This window comes from Betta splendens, chromosome 1 (assembly GCF_900634795.4).
Source record: "Betta splendens chromosome 1, fBetSpl5.4, whole genome shotgun sequence".
NCBI classification, from domain to species: domain Eukaryota; kingdom Metazoa; phylum Chordata; class Actinopteri; order Anabantiformes; family Osphronemidae; genus Betta; species Betta splendens.
Genome location: NC_040881.3, coordinates 17,196,296 through 17,211,041, shown reverse-complemented (window position 1 = coordinate 17,211,041; position 14,746 = coordinate 17,196,296). Strand labels below are relative to the sequence as shown.

At 46.0% G+C, this 14,746-nt stretch overlaps 2 protein-coding genes across 6 annotated transcripts in view; both read left to right on the top strand.

The window, feature by feature from the left end:
- The window catches only part of LOC114851284 (glutamate receptor 2-like), a 30,768-nt gene extending 21,503 nt beyond the window's left edge, over positions 1-9,265 (top strand). For 2 of the 5 annotated variants that reach the window (XM_029143044.3, XM_029143035.3), the window contains exons 18-20: positions 1,084-1,218; positions 2,362-2,537; positions 7,180-7,321. In XM_029143044.3, the coding sequence (XP_028998877.1) occupies positions 1,084-1,218; positions 2,362-2,532 (306 nt within the window). In that variant the 3' untranslated portion in view covers positions 2,533-2,537; positions 7,180-7,321. Of the gene's footprint in view, positions 1-1,083; positions 1,219-2,361; positions 2,538-7,179 lie in introns of those variants that run through there. The other 3 variants (XM_029143051.3, XM_029143049.3, XR_003785037.3) reach the window with 2 other exon arrangements.
- A 1,645-nt stretch (positions 9,266-10,910) lies between these two features.
- The window catches only part of LOC114851998 (neuronal membrane glycoprotein M6-a-like), a 10,505-nt gene continuing 6,669 nt past the window's right edge, over positions 10,911-14,746 (top strand). The window contains exon 1 of the mRNA XM_029143983.3: positions 10,911-11,120. Coding sequence (XP_028999816.1) covers positions 11,084-11,120 — 37 coding nt within the window. The 5' untranslated portion in view covers positions 10,911-11,083. The remainder of the gene's footprint in view (positions 11,121-14,746) is intronic.

The window sequence follows — 14,746 nt, the reverse complement described above, 5'->3', positions numbered from 1 at the left end:
CACTGGATCATTAATGTTTTAGCTGAATGGACTGAATATCCCGCTTTTATCATTAGTGCATATGTGAGGTTAAGCCTGTCAAAGAGTGGTCCAGGGACAAGGCTAAGACAACACTTACAGTAGAGCTGATAGCTGTAGGAATGTATAGAGTAAAGGAGATAAAGAACACAGGTAATGATAGGTTATTATCATTTAAATTAAAGAACCCCTATTGATCCCAGAGGGAAATTGTTAAAGTTAAAGTTGCTCTCAAAGAAAAAAAGAAATGGAACCATCAACACCAACACAGATACAAAGTAGACATCAAACAGACAACATACAGTGGTATAAATGCAGAGTACTGTATGAAGAGGGGTGAAAATACAATAATCAATCAATACAATAATCAAACATGCCAGTAATTCTACTTTATACAGATATATGATGTAGATATGTATTATATTATACAGGTACTGTATATATTGCAGTATAGTCCAGGGTGACATGATCAGACCTGATGTATGAATACATTTGCAGGACCCCAACCCTCAAAGAGGAGTGTCACTACTAAACTTCTATTCAGTACAGCAGCCTGCCTTCCAAAGGTTCTGTTTAGTGATTACCGACATTCAGCAGCATCTACACGTGCTGCTCTGAGAACAGTTCATATCTGAGCAGGGAAAGAGGAGAGAGCTGAACCAGCTTCTACCAAACAGAGGAGGCGCATTACGGTGAACTGCTCACCCACAGTGAGGGCTAACAGGGTTTATACTGTAAGTGTAGGAGCAGAACTAGCCGGGCTGAAACCTTTCCTCCACGCAGACACTGGCATCAACACTGCGCTGGCATCCAGCTCTGACATCCCTTTTGCTGTTGGTGTTTCAGCATTACCACATGCTGGACGTTCACCTCTTAGCTTCAGTTCAGGGCTTACGTTTTTCTGTGTCCATGTTTCACACTTACTAGAGGTGTAACGAGTTTCCACAGCACCAAGTCCAGTGTCTGTGTGACTGTGCTGTCCTCGTTTATGTTTGCAGTGGTCTATTTGGTCCCACTGACCCAGCCTTTCTCTGGCTGGCTGCCTTCTGTCTCCCTGTGCACCAGGAAAAGACCAGCGCTCTGTCTCTTAGTAATGTAGCAGGAGTCTTCTACATCCTGGTGGGAGGACTGGGTCTGGCCATGATGGTCGCACTAGTAGAGTTCTGCTACAAGAGCCGCACTGAAGCCAAGAAAATGAAGGTATGTGATCAAAAGCAAAGCTACGTTTTCTGTTCATTTCACTTAACAGCTGTAACTAGTGTGTGCTGAAGTTGAATGGTGTGTTTTTAAATCAGCAAGCTAAATGGACCATAGAAATAGACCTGAGTATAACAGTATGACACTATCATATGACGTGACAGAACCTGGAGAAGAGAAATGGGCCTGTCTCACATTTATGCAGTCAGCAGTGCTACACGAGCATCAACCAACCATCATCCCAGCTCCAGTGGTACTGACACCTGAGGTGGGAGCGACCAATATGAGCTTTTCCTGCCTCCCAAAAATAAAATGATAATTTAAAGAGTGACAACTAAATGTTGACGGAGTTGGACCACAGCCTGATCAACAGATTAGTATGTGTGAGTGGATGCTTGGCAGATCTGCCCCATGTAAAATCAATGCAGTAAGGAACCAGAGCACTGCACCACTGCAGTAGATAAAGGCCTGGAAATGAAGCCCAAGTTCAGAATGTAACTGAGAGGATGCTGGTGTCCAGAGCGCTACCAGGCGTCGGCCAGCTCTGAGCTCAGCAGCTGCTTCTCCACTGATCGCAGTCTCAGTTTACATCAGTTAATCAATAAGCTCTTCTCATAATATGCCAACAAAGGGTAACATGCACAAACCTTCACACCTCACTACAGACTAAGGACAGCTGAGCTCCTAGCAGGTCTCCAGCTGATCGCATGTGGACCTTCGGTGTGGTTTTTCATAAGAACTACATACAGTATATCTCCTGATAACGTGAGATGTTTCCCTTGGTCGACCATTTGTTGAGAAGCGCAGTTTGCTTTGTGTGGTACAGTTGATACACTGTGAGCTGTGCTGTGTGTGACTGAGTCGACATTGGGACCGTGGTAGCAGTTTGTCTGGTTCAGACCTCTTACTGTGAAGCTCATGAGCATCGTGTTCACTTATAAGATGAAAGGTGTACTCCCGGGTTGCCGATACCTTGTGAAGCTTTGTTCTGTGTGTTGCTCACTGTTGAACCTACTCAGGCCGTGTTCTGTCCTGTCTGTCTGGGCTTTTCCTCTTCGCTGGTTCTGGTACTGGACCTCCTCAGCCTCCAGCCGGACGCTCCTTGTTCCATCTGGTAATAACGGTGACTTTATTTTTGTTATGAAGGTGGCAGCCAACACCTTGTCGTCACCCCAGAACACAGGAAACTACACACACACTCTGACTTCTCCTCAACACGCCCCCAACTACAACCTGATGTCCCCCAGCCACCAGCCCAACTACGCCACCTATAAAGAGGGCTACAACGTTTACGGCATTGAGAGTGTCAAGATCTAACCCGGGTAGGAGAGTGATGATTGACGGCTGAAACATCCCTCACCTCACAGTCATAAACAGTGTTCAGACGACAGCTGCATTCACATTATGGCACTTAATTTAAGCTAATGGGAGGAAGGATCAGGTTTGTGGAGCACAAAAACATGGCAGAGCTGCTGGGTGGAGGTTAGTGCTGCAGGCAGCGCTGTCAGGCTGGCGAGTAAAGGTGAAGTCAGCCTTTGTTTGTGTCCTGAGGGCCTAATGTGAATGCAGCACTTGATGTCAACATACTTTCATCTGCTCACATGTTTATGTCTGAAGCTTGTCTGCCCACCTTTGGTTCTCCTCCTCCTCCTCCTCCTCCTCTCCTTGTTTCACCATCAGCCTCCACCCTCCTAACTTTTCCTTTCCAGGAGCCCTTGCTCTCTTTTATAGCCAATCATCCTCTAACTGCTTGACTCATTGGCCAGTCACCTCACACACATTTGACCTGATGCTGGTTTAGCCTCATGGCTTCATTTATAGGCTGGGATTGTTTGGACATCAGAGACTAGACCCGACACACTGTTATACTCTTTAGTTTATATAACTGAGTCTTCTGGGAGGAGACCTGGTCCATTGGCTCTGTCCCCATGTGCCAGATGTATGTACAGTATAAGGCGTCTGGTGAAGTGACTCTGTCTGGTGGTCGTCTGCCACATGTTGTTGGGGAGTGAAGCCAGGAAACGTCCACAAACATAGACCACATAGACTGGCCTTGTTCCAGTGGGACCAGGAACAGTGTGACCAGCCTTCTACTGCTGCCTGCTGTTTGTGGGTCCTGGCAACACGTGCCCTGTTTTCATTCCTGCCCCAGTCTCGTTTCTACCACTGGTCGTCGCATCTGCAGGTCACTGCAGACTCCAGCAGCACACAGTATGTGATGCAGTACACAGTAATAATCATATCCTGGATCATAACCTGTATTTAGACTTCAAACTCTTTAATAAATATTAATAAACTCTCTTTATTAATATTTTATACTTTTTCAGTTTCCCAAAATGTGATTAGCCTGAGATCATAAATCGTAAACTGACTGTTCTCAGTGGGCGCTGCAAACATTGCTAACCTTTTTTTTCCTGATTATTGTTGTAACAGAGCAAATGTCAGTCACAATAAGGTGATGTTGACGTGTTGTTCTCAACTTCTCAGCAACTAGTGATTTAATCTGACCCTCCCTGGATCCAGCTGTGTTGCTGGGTTCTACAACCTCACATCATCTGATCTATTGTTTGATTTGTTTTCAGACACATTTAGTTCAACAAAGTATGATAACCACACTTTAAACACTGTATAGATGTAGAACAGTGAAGTCAGAACTTCACTGGTCAATGCAAAACAATTGGGTCTGAGTTTCTTTACCAACAGAATTTCTAACCACACATTAGTTATAAACACAACTAGAAAAGCATCTGATATTAATTAGATACTGTAGTGACAGAAGATAAACACAGGTCTTGACATACATACTGTACAGTCATACAGGGTGTGTGTATATATTGTGAGTCATGTTTTTAATAAACTTTGATTACAGATTCGTAGATCAAGCACTATTATAAACTTGAAATGAATGTAATTAATCACCAGAGCTGTTGGACACAAAGCATTAGACAGTGGAGTCTAGTCAGCATCTCACTGTATTTTAAATTTCTGTCCATAGAACAAGGATCATTATTAACCAAGGAGCTTCCCAGCCACCAGGAGTCAGTGTCCACGTTATTGTTGGGCACTTTTCTGTCTTTACCTTTTGCTTGTTGTCTTTGTTGAAAAAAAAAACAAAACTGCAAAATATCCAAATGTTTTTCTACAGCTATTGGTCCGTTGGTGACACTAAGAGGTGGAACTGGGAAACTGTTTCTCACGTGAAAACGATAGTTAGTCACACCGGAGAAAAACAATAAACCATAAAGCCACGCGCAGCTACTGACCACACTGGGGTTCCAGCCACGGGGGCATCCAGAGGAAGCTGCTGGGGGGGTAGTGGAGCCTGAGCCGAGCCGAGCCAGCTCTGTGGGACGCAATCATCCGTATGTGAGCAAGGCATCAAGTGCCCATACAGTGGTTGCCCGGGGCAACATCAAAGGGCAGTTTGCAGTGAGAGCCTGTTTACCTGATGTGTTTGGACTCATCGACTGGACACATCACTATAAAAGCACCGTCACAGAATGAAGTGACACATGTCAACAGAAAACATTTTCATTTCACCAATGTACAAACAATCTGTGACGCACAAATGCTGCTACAGTCAGCAAACCAAAGTACCTATCTTCAGCGTCAATGCTAGTCTGGTTTAATGTGGAGACTTCCTATGAGTTGCTGATCACAGTGTGGTCACAGGGGGTCAGTTTGTCTTCTCTTTCACCCCAGCCTGTTTTGTTGACACTATCTACAGCTCTATTTACTGTACGCAGTTTTCGGAATTTGAACTCAGACCAAATTTAGCAGGAAATCTACGCAAGTTTTTGTATATGAGGCCCCTGGTTTAGACCTGGTTTAGACCTGGATTAGACCCTTAGAGCTGGTTTTAGCTCTACCGTTCTGTTTGGTGCCCTGGGACTGGTTAAAAGGAAGGAAATGTCAGCTTCTCTTGATAATAACAGTGAATAGATAAAAGTACAATATTTGCTATTTCTGACCATGTGACCTGGTGCGTCCCTTTTGCATGCGACATATGGCTACGCTACAAGTCAAATGCCACCTACGGGTCAGTGTGATGTAAACATACAGTATCAATGTACTGTATGAAGACACGCTTTGTCTGCGCTACACCGTCATGCTTCATCTGTGATGTGTCTGTAGTGAGAGGATGAAGTGAAATCAGGGCAGCCCTTAAAGCTACTGCAACACGATGAACCAGGACATAGAACCACTGCTCAGTCATTTCATTTGCCTCTTGTTTTTTCATACGGCTTGTGCACATTTGACCCATTCATTCATTACATGATGCTACAGTACAATAAGTGAATGTGAATGTAAACCTATAATAGGTATTGATTTACTGATTTGTGTTGTATATAAACCATCTAAGAAGATCTCACATCCCTCCTTAATTTAACACATAAGCCTTTATTACAAACTATTACAAAGTACTATGTAATATGTACAGTATCTATGTATACTTAAGTTTAAACTTGAGTTCATCTAAATAAAGATGAGTTGAATGACAAAGAGTAAATCCTACTGAAATACAGTACAGGATGTCTTCACCTGGGTTATTAGTGTAAATCATGTCATCTTAACTCTTATAGTATAGTTAAATACGGAATTCTAGATTATGCACATGTTAAAGGTTGTTCTGATCTTCATTCATTCTCTGGTTGCCTTCTTGCCCTACATGTAGGAGAAGCTTTTTCTGCCAGAGCTAGTTCAGTGCTCCATGTTCCTTAGGCCCTCTGGTGGAGCAGCAGCGTCTCCCTGGTCTAAAAACCTGGATCAATTTTACAAAGCTGCAATTTATGCAGAAAACCAGGAAACAACTACTTTGTAGCCTGTGACGCAGTGAGCAGGCGTCTTCCTTTGTCGTCAGGTTCAGCCTCGTCCAGGTCTGCGCTATATTACTGGCTTGTCTTTGGAGCCCCTGAAGGTACAGACTGCTCGGGGATCAGAACAGGTCTCTTTTCTTCTGCACTTTCCCATTGCCTTTTGGTATCGGTTGATCGCTAGTCCCACATGTTTCGCAGGCTCCACCTCAGACTTCCTGACCTTCCTTCTGGTGCATACAGTAGATGGTGACGCCTTCACTGAGCTCTGTGCTCTGCAGGTTGTTGCCAGCTCCACTACTGTGACTCTGGCCTTGTCCTTGTTAAATCGTTGAGCGTCCGTTATCTCCTACACCAGAGGTTTTGTTCTTCCACAGTTTTACTGCTTAAGGCAGTATGTCTTTGGCTGATTTTCCTTTTTTCTGTTTCACATAGACAGCTTCTAAACCATAAATGTCGCCTGAACATCAGGCACCAGCTATAACCATTGAGCTATACTGTACTGTGTGTACTGTTAATTATGTAGTGTCACACACCTGTCCGTCACATCAATTTCAACGACTTTCGGAGGCGAGTATATACTTGGTCATATCATGGTGAAGTCAGTAGTTCTAGAAGCATATTTTAAGGTTAGCTTGTTTCATCTCTGTCGGTAGATTCTGTTGTTGCCTGTACAGTAATACCATGTCTGTGAAAAAGGAAGCCAATTAAAAAGAGGGATACAATGAAACCACCTGTTTTGAGCTAAATATGAGATGAACGTGATTCAGATCTACAGACAGTAGCCATTCTCAGGGTCAGTTGGTAGAGCATTGGCTTGGGAAGCAAAAGGCCCCAGGTTCAAGCCCTGCAGAGCACCAGCTGTGTCCTGGAGTAAGACACTTTCCACTAGCTCCCGAGCGCCGCCCTGTGGCTGCCCACTGCTCCCCTCAGGATGGCTCAAAATGCAGAGATTCATTTCCCAATGTGAGATCAGTAAAGTTCAATTATTATTAATACCCACTTTGGAGTCTGTTTATATAAATGTACTTACTACTGTAAAGACAAAAAAGGTAACAAGGGTGAAATTAAACTGTTTTCCACCACTGATCTGTTGATCAGGTCGTCCACTAGCAGTACAGATTAACGGGTTTTGTCCTTTTCCTCACAGATGAAGTTCACAGATGCGATGCGTTCCAAAGCCCGTCTGTCCATCACAGGATCGACCGGCGAGAATGGTCGCGTCCCGGTGGCTTACCTTCGTCCAGGATTACCCATGAGCCTCAGCATAACTGATCTGTCCTGACCAGGCCCGAGCCAGTGCCTTACAGCCAGTCGACACGTGGTCCCCTCCCCTCTGAACGTCAATCATCTTCTCTGGTGACTACTCCATGGGCGGCTTCCAATCACATCTGTAGGAAACACTGATCACTCTGACGTTAGCCTGCAGAGACTGGACCGACGTCCTCCATTCACTTGGCTGTCGGGCTTCAGCAGAGACCCGCCCACTAACAGAGTCAATAACTCGAGCTGGTTATGTACAAATTCATGAAAAACAATCAAGCACAGTGGACAGTTTTCTAACAGTCATTGTTTGTTCGATATTTGCCGTGGAGACTTCATGTTGTATAGAAGCTAAGGACAGTGATGCTGGCGTTAAGGCAATAACGTTTATCAGGGATGGGATCAGGACATGTGGGTGTACAGTAGACCCCGGTTCACGGGCTCCTCACAAATTCTTTCCTAGAGCCGAACTCCTAATTATTAGTGGAACCCCCACAGTGACCCGTGGGTAATAAGCTGAGTGAAATGAATTATTTAGTGTTTAAACTGTAAAAATAGGTATTTATAGGCTTTTTTTGACTTTCTCACAACATGCGATTGTTGAACCCCTTCGAACTTGAGGGATCGACTGTGCTGTAGAGCAGAAACTTCTCAAATGTCAAAACATGAACAAAAACCACATCCATGAAACAATAGTAAGTGTGATAGAAGAAAATGTTATTATTCCTAAATATGTTCCTTATTTGCCTGAATATCCCAAATTAGTAGAGACTTTCAAATTTTAACAGACCCAAGAGATGCATGGACACACACACACACACACACACACACACACACACACACACACACACACACACACACACACACACACACACACACACACACACACACACACACACAGGGATGGGCACAGTTGGAGGGTTTTAAGCCACATACTGTCCAGACTCTTTTCTTTCTGATTGTATGAGTAGCACCACATCCATTCATTAGCATTTAGTGATGATATAGTTGAAGCATCTGTCCATAAACACAGACAGTGTAATGTAGCAGTGCATTGGCCCTTGAAAACACAGCTGTTTAGGGTTTCCCACGTTTTATTAGTATCAGAGTTGGAGCCCAGTCAAGAGCAAGCAGATGAAACCCTCCAACCAGCCTGTGTTTGTGCAGGAAGGACAGACAGATGCTACAACTGATATGTGACCCAGTCACTACCTGACGTAGGTGGAGTCCCCTTTAATACCTGAGTATGTGACCGCGGAAGTGCTGCCCATCCCTGTCTACACGCCGTCGTCACGGTAACGGCTGCACATTATCATGTCACACACACACTCACACACATGCACATAGTCTTTGCCAGAGTAACGAAGCCAACCGGATGATGTGCCAAACAGACTGAGAACCAATCAGAGCTCTCCATGCTCAGCCAATGGCAGCTGCCGATACTGAAACCTGAGCCAACGGGAGGTCTCACTGTTCTGAGGTGGACAGAAAACTGTGAACACCACCTTCCTTTTAATAAGTATACTGCACTGATGACGGCGAGGAAGAGGAGGACGAAGAGCGTTTGCATGTCACTTTGAGTTGTTCCTTTCAGATGAACGTTTTAGTGTTTAATAACGATAGTACTAAGAGTAATATTATCTATATTCATTGCAGTATTACTGTGGTTCTTGTTCTGTACAGTGTATGCTTTATTCCTTCACCACGAGCTGCGAGTTAGAGCCCAGCGGCTCATCATCACTGCACATGACGCGAAGTGGAGCCGAACTCGTCGAGGCGTCTGCTTCCATCTCATCTCATGGATCATATGAGTTTTACAATAACCACTGTCATGGTGTTATTATCAAGTGGTGATGGTTTACTATATAATATAGCTCCCAGACATTTCAAGCACTAAGAGACATGAGGACATGATCACTCTTGGCCTCTGCTATATCTTCATTTTCTATTAAACTCATACGTTTTGACCAGAACCATGTGGGTTTTTATGTCGCCTGCTAACATTTGGGTCTGTGTGGACTGTGAAGGTCATGGGACGCAAGAGTTCATCAGCTGTAGCATGTAATGTCACACAGGCTCAGGCCTGCTGGTGTTCTGCCCTTCTGTTTCAGCCCAGTTTAATCAGTGATTCTGAGATTCATGCGTGTGGTCTGGTAAACATAACTCACCAAGCCTCTAGTTTATCCTGCAACAGAATGAACCAGGATGAGTTTAGTAGAACAGGTGGAAGCATAATGTTTCACTGATCCTGGACATGTTGGTTCTATGTGGTGCCACACCCCCTGCTCCTCCTTCCATTGCTCACGGTTCATTGACGTGCATCACTGACCCTTGGACGTCCACAGCCTTGTCTCCAGGTCTCCACTGTCCATCCAGATGTTTTAGCCTCTAAAATATGATGTTGGACATCAGTGAAGATCACACACAGAGGAGCCTCGTCTGTAGTTAAGGAACGTGGCTCCTCCAGACCTCAGCTCCTCATGCTTCTTCCTCAGCAGACAACCTCTGCTTTAAGACCAGGCTTAGAACCTTCCTTCTGAGGTAAAGCTTGGTTCTAGTTGGGTCAAAGGGTGGGTCCATGTCTCATATTAAAAATGGATGGATTCCTGTTTTACTGACCTCTTTATTTATTTTTTATTCAATGTGTTCCAATGTGTCATTAGGACGCATTGGAGCCTGCAGCTCTGGAGCCTTTACACCATCGTAGCTGAAGCTGTCGTCTCAACCACCCCCTTCGCTTCCACAGCCACTGGACGACCACTGTTTGAATGTGGCCGCAACACGTGACATCATACCCTCTGCATTACAGTTTCATACCACATTAAGCAGGTGAACTTGGTTCCAGCTTAGAAACCAGGGTTCTGATGATGGGCACCACACCAACACCAGCTCTGTGCACAAACCCAGAGTGGAGCAGAGCTGAGCCCATGGGCCAAGAGATGTCAGTGGTCAGAGAGTTACCAGGAGCAGTTACAGTAGGACGGTCAACAGGCCTCCAGGTCCAGGATCTGCTGCTCATCTGTGATGAGACATGATCCAGCCACAGGAATCTGAAGTGAGTGAGTCCAAGGTTCAGATGTGTTGGACTGAGCTGAAGCTGAGTGACTGCTTCCCCCGACATCTTCAGGACGGGACCGCTCCCCAGGACAGATGTTCTTCAGTTCACTGGTCTCCATCCAATGGAGATGCTCTTCACCGGGTTCATGTTTAGGTTCTGTTACATTAGCCACTGTTGTCACCCCCCGGGGCTTCAGCCAATCACCCTTATGTGCTGTGATGTCAAGTTAAGTAAAAATCTGAGAGTTTGTGTTTGGAGCTGGTGCAGCATCAATGTGATGCTTCTGCAAGTGGGACATGGAGAGAGGCGCTTTGTTTTGTAGCTCATCCTACCAAAGGTCAGACCAGTGTTGTTTTTGAGGACAGCTGTGGTCTCATCGTCTCAACTGTGTGTTTTAATTAGAATCAGTTTAATACGAAGAGAGAACGCTGCACATTTATGTGTGTGTGTGTGCGTGTGTGTGTGTGTGTGTGTGTGTGTGTGTGTGTGTGTGTGTGTGTGTGTGTGATGAACGCATCTGGAGCTGGATGCAGAGGCAGGATGCTGGAGAGCCTCATGTGAGTGGAAGAGAGAGAGCGCTGCGTTGAAAGGGGGACTTCCCTGAGCCTCCATCATCTGCAGGGAGGGAAAAACACTCCCCCCCACACACACACACACACACACACGCTCTGAGCTGCCAGCAAGGCTGTAAACGGCTTCACCAGCGCAGACAAAGGGACTGTAACCTGCTCCGATGGAGGAAAACATGGACGAGTCTCAAAGCCAGAAAGGTAGGACGTGTTTGTGTGTCCGTTGTGCGTCCTGTGGGTCACAGATTCCTTTGTGTGTGCGTCCGGCTCCGGGCAGACAAAGAGGCTGAGGCTGAGGCTGAGGCTGAAGCGTCTGCTTTGCTCACACACTGTCCCTCTATCTGTATATTGAACATGGGTCCGTTCATGTGATGAACGTCTTACACAACGCTGCCGTCGATGGATGCAGACGCAGCAGCACTCGGGCTTTTTGGGCTGCGACGGGAGGAGACGTGAACGTTGTTTTGGAGGCTGGGTGACAGATGGACGGATGAATGGATGGATGCATGAGGTGGGAGTGGTGGGTGGGGGTGGGGTGCCACGGGGGCCAAACCTTGAAATAAAGGCTGAAATGAGCGTGAGGAGGCTGGGTGCAGCCGGGCGACGCCTGCGTGGCTCCTCTTTGTTAGCGCCCATTGTTGAGCTTTCACGCTTGTCTGAGCTGATCCTCTGCTCGTCCTCCTCCCTGCGCGGCTCCTCTCCGCGGCGCTCCCCTCCATTTTCCTCCCATGCCTCCGTCTTCATGCATTCTCCCTGCACCCAGCGGCTCCGGCTCCGTGGTCCAGGTCTTTGCATCACGTCTGTTGGCTCCCCATCTTCTATTTGGACTCGTCAGTCACTCGCCTCCATCTGACGCTTCCCTCCTTCCATCCGTGGCTTCCACCTTGGTTTTGAAGATTCTAATGTTACATAACGGTGGATGTCTGTACCGGTGTTTGGGGTTGATAATAAATGAGCTTTTTTCATTTCATCCTTTCATATAGGTGTTGTTGTTGTCGGTGGTGAAAATGGGCGTGTCAGTGTTGTTCATCAGTGTGAAGTCAGACACTGCTGCTGTTTACATCCATCGCTGAACGATGATGGAGAACAAAACATTTCTGCATGTTTCTGGGTCTAAACATTCGATTACACTGTGTCAATAGCAGAGCCACTGTAGGACCGTCCTCCATTGTGTGATGAGCAGATTTATGAGGTTTTACTGGAAGGAACCAATCAAAAACAAAACAGGGAAACAGATTATGTTCTGCCTTTGTCTAGACGGCATCTAGGCTTTTATTTTGTTAACGTGTTCATGATGCAGTCAGTGTGTGTGTGTGTGTGTGTATGTGTGTGTGTGTGTGTATGTGTGTGTGTGCGTGCGTGCGTGCGACTGTGGCTTCTTCTTCTTCTTCTTCTTCTTCTTCTTCTTCTTCTTCTTCTTCTTCTTCTTCTTCTTCTTCTTTTCTTCTTTATTATTTTTTATTATTATTATTTTTATTTTATTATTATTATTATTTTCTTTTTATTATTATTTTATTATTATTTTTTTTTTATTATTATTGTATTATGGAAGCTCGGCCATGTGAACGTTGGCGTCCGTCTGCATTTACTGTGAAACCACATTATGGATTTCTGTGTGTAACTACATTGGACTTGATACTATTGACCTCAGCTCAGATGAGCTGATGCATAATTTATTCTCCATATTTGAGATCTGAGCTGAAGACGCTGTGATGTAGTGCAGGTTTCGTGGTGGATTCTAGAAGTGCTTGGGAAGCGTCGGTGCAGAACAGCCTGTGAGCAGGGACACATCAGCATCATCAGGAAGTGGACCCGCCCCCACGCAGCTCTCCCTCAGGCAACACATGCATCATCATAATATTATCAAATATCAGGTCATTAAGTGTGATTATGATCGGACTGCAGTTCATTTATCACATTACAGAAACAGACCTGAAATTTAGAGCGATCCTTTAATCTTAGTGTTCTCTAATGTTAGTGGCTCAGGTTTGATTCCTGGACGTCACCGTACAATCCATTCATTCTCATCATTTATGGGTAAATTCAGTCAAACCTCAGCACAAAGAAAACACCTCTGATGCTCAGTGTTTCACAAGAAAACGCTGCTCGTGGATTAGAGATGATGAAGTCTGTGGAATGTATTCACATGCACTGCTACAGTATGGATGACGCCTGAGGCCACATGTAGCTCTGAGCCTGGAGAGAGAACAATGTGAACAATCTGTCTAATCAATTGGTCAATTATTTTGAAAGCCAACGGGAAGTCATACAAGGAAGACTGGACCAGTGCATTTGCTTCATATCCATTTCATTATTATGACCACTAACAAAATAGGACTTAATGGAAAGAGGAAGTCAATATAAATTGGCTTAGCAGGCCTGCAGGGCCTGGAGGAGGAGGAGGAGGAGGAGAAGGAGGAGGAGCAGAGCCAAGGATGAGCAGCTTGTATTAATGCTAGAAATGAAAGGAGCCGGTTGACTGGAGGAACCTGAGGCACATTCTTCCTTTTGCTCCTTGTTCCCTTCTATCATCAGACTCCTGCTCAACCTTTTCCCTCATCTTCGTCCACCGCCATTTACTCGTCCCACGCGTACGAACCCGCTCCAAGGCCACGCAGCCTCCGACCCAGCTCAGACAAACACATGGTCTCTGCCAGCAGCCGATTTGAAGCCAGCGCTGCCTAAACAGAGACCGTCACTCAAGCAGCACCCTCAGCAGTAGATCGCTCTGTGGATGACATCAGCCCCAGTCTGTCTCCCTGCTGCTCGTCTTCCTCAGGGACTGGTTCAAGTCCCTCATTTACACATCTACAGACACAGAAAAACCCCAGTTACGGGTTTTACAGTTCATCTTCCTGCCTAGAATGGTGGAAGCTGTGAGAGCAGGTGCAGGTTCCATCAGTAGGTGGTTGATACAGAAGGTTCTACACTGCATTACGCATTAAGCTCAGGAAGCAGGATGTGAATACCTTTGGTGTGAGTGGAGCCAAGTGAGCATATGTGAGCTAATCCTGAGGCTCCCTGCTGAGAACAGGGAGCAGGCTCATCAGGCCCATCAACCAACAACAGTGATATATGCTTGTGTGAGTTGGTCGATCGCTGGTTGAACAGCTCTAACCGCTGGTTAACAGCCTGTGGGTGGTCTCAGTCAGCTGTTTGCAGCTGTGCATCCGCTGTGCGCTGGTGCTGAGGCGCAGCAGCAGGTGCTCGTCACGGGCCAGAACTTCACTGTCGTGCTCCATTACACAGATCCATAGATCGGTGCGGGTCAGGGAACGGGCCGGAGTCCGGGTTCAAGTGATTTGTGTTCAGTCGCTGCGGATGTGGTCACACGCAGCCGCTAAACTAACGGCTAAGGTGAAAGATGTGACACGAGACGTAGAAGTTGTAGCTCATTGTACACATTATAAAGCTGAAGCAGGCTTTTAAGGCTTTTATTCTAGTCTCAGACACAGACAGAGGTCCTGCTTTGGGCCACTCAGCAGCCATCGCTCCTCTCACTGCCTCAGCAGCGCTGGATGGGTGCTTTCATCCATCCATTCAGACATCAGGGCATGAAGCAGTGGCAGCGGTGTGTGGGGAGCGCCTGGGCATTTAACAGGCAGGGACAGAGGAGGTGCCAGGATAAGGCTGAAACGATGCACAGGCCTCAATCGCACCCAGTGCACTCACTGACTGACACACACTCACTGACTGTGTGTGGCTGCACTATAGGACCTGGTTAGTCACCATTTATGTGCATCACTGGCTGTGCTGCTTGTTAGACATAGTGTTAAGATAAGAAAAGATAAGATCAGATACGACTTTATTAATCCCACAACAGTTCC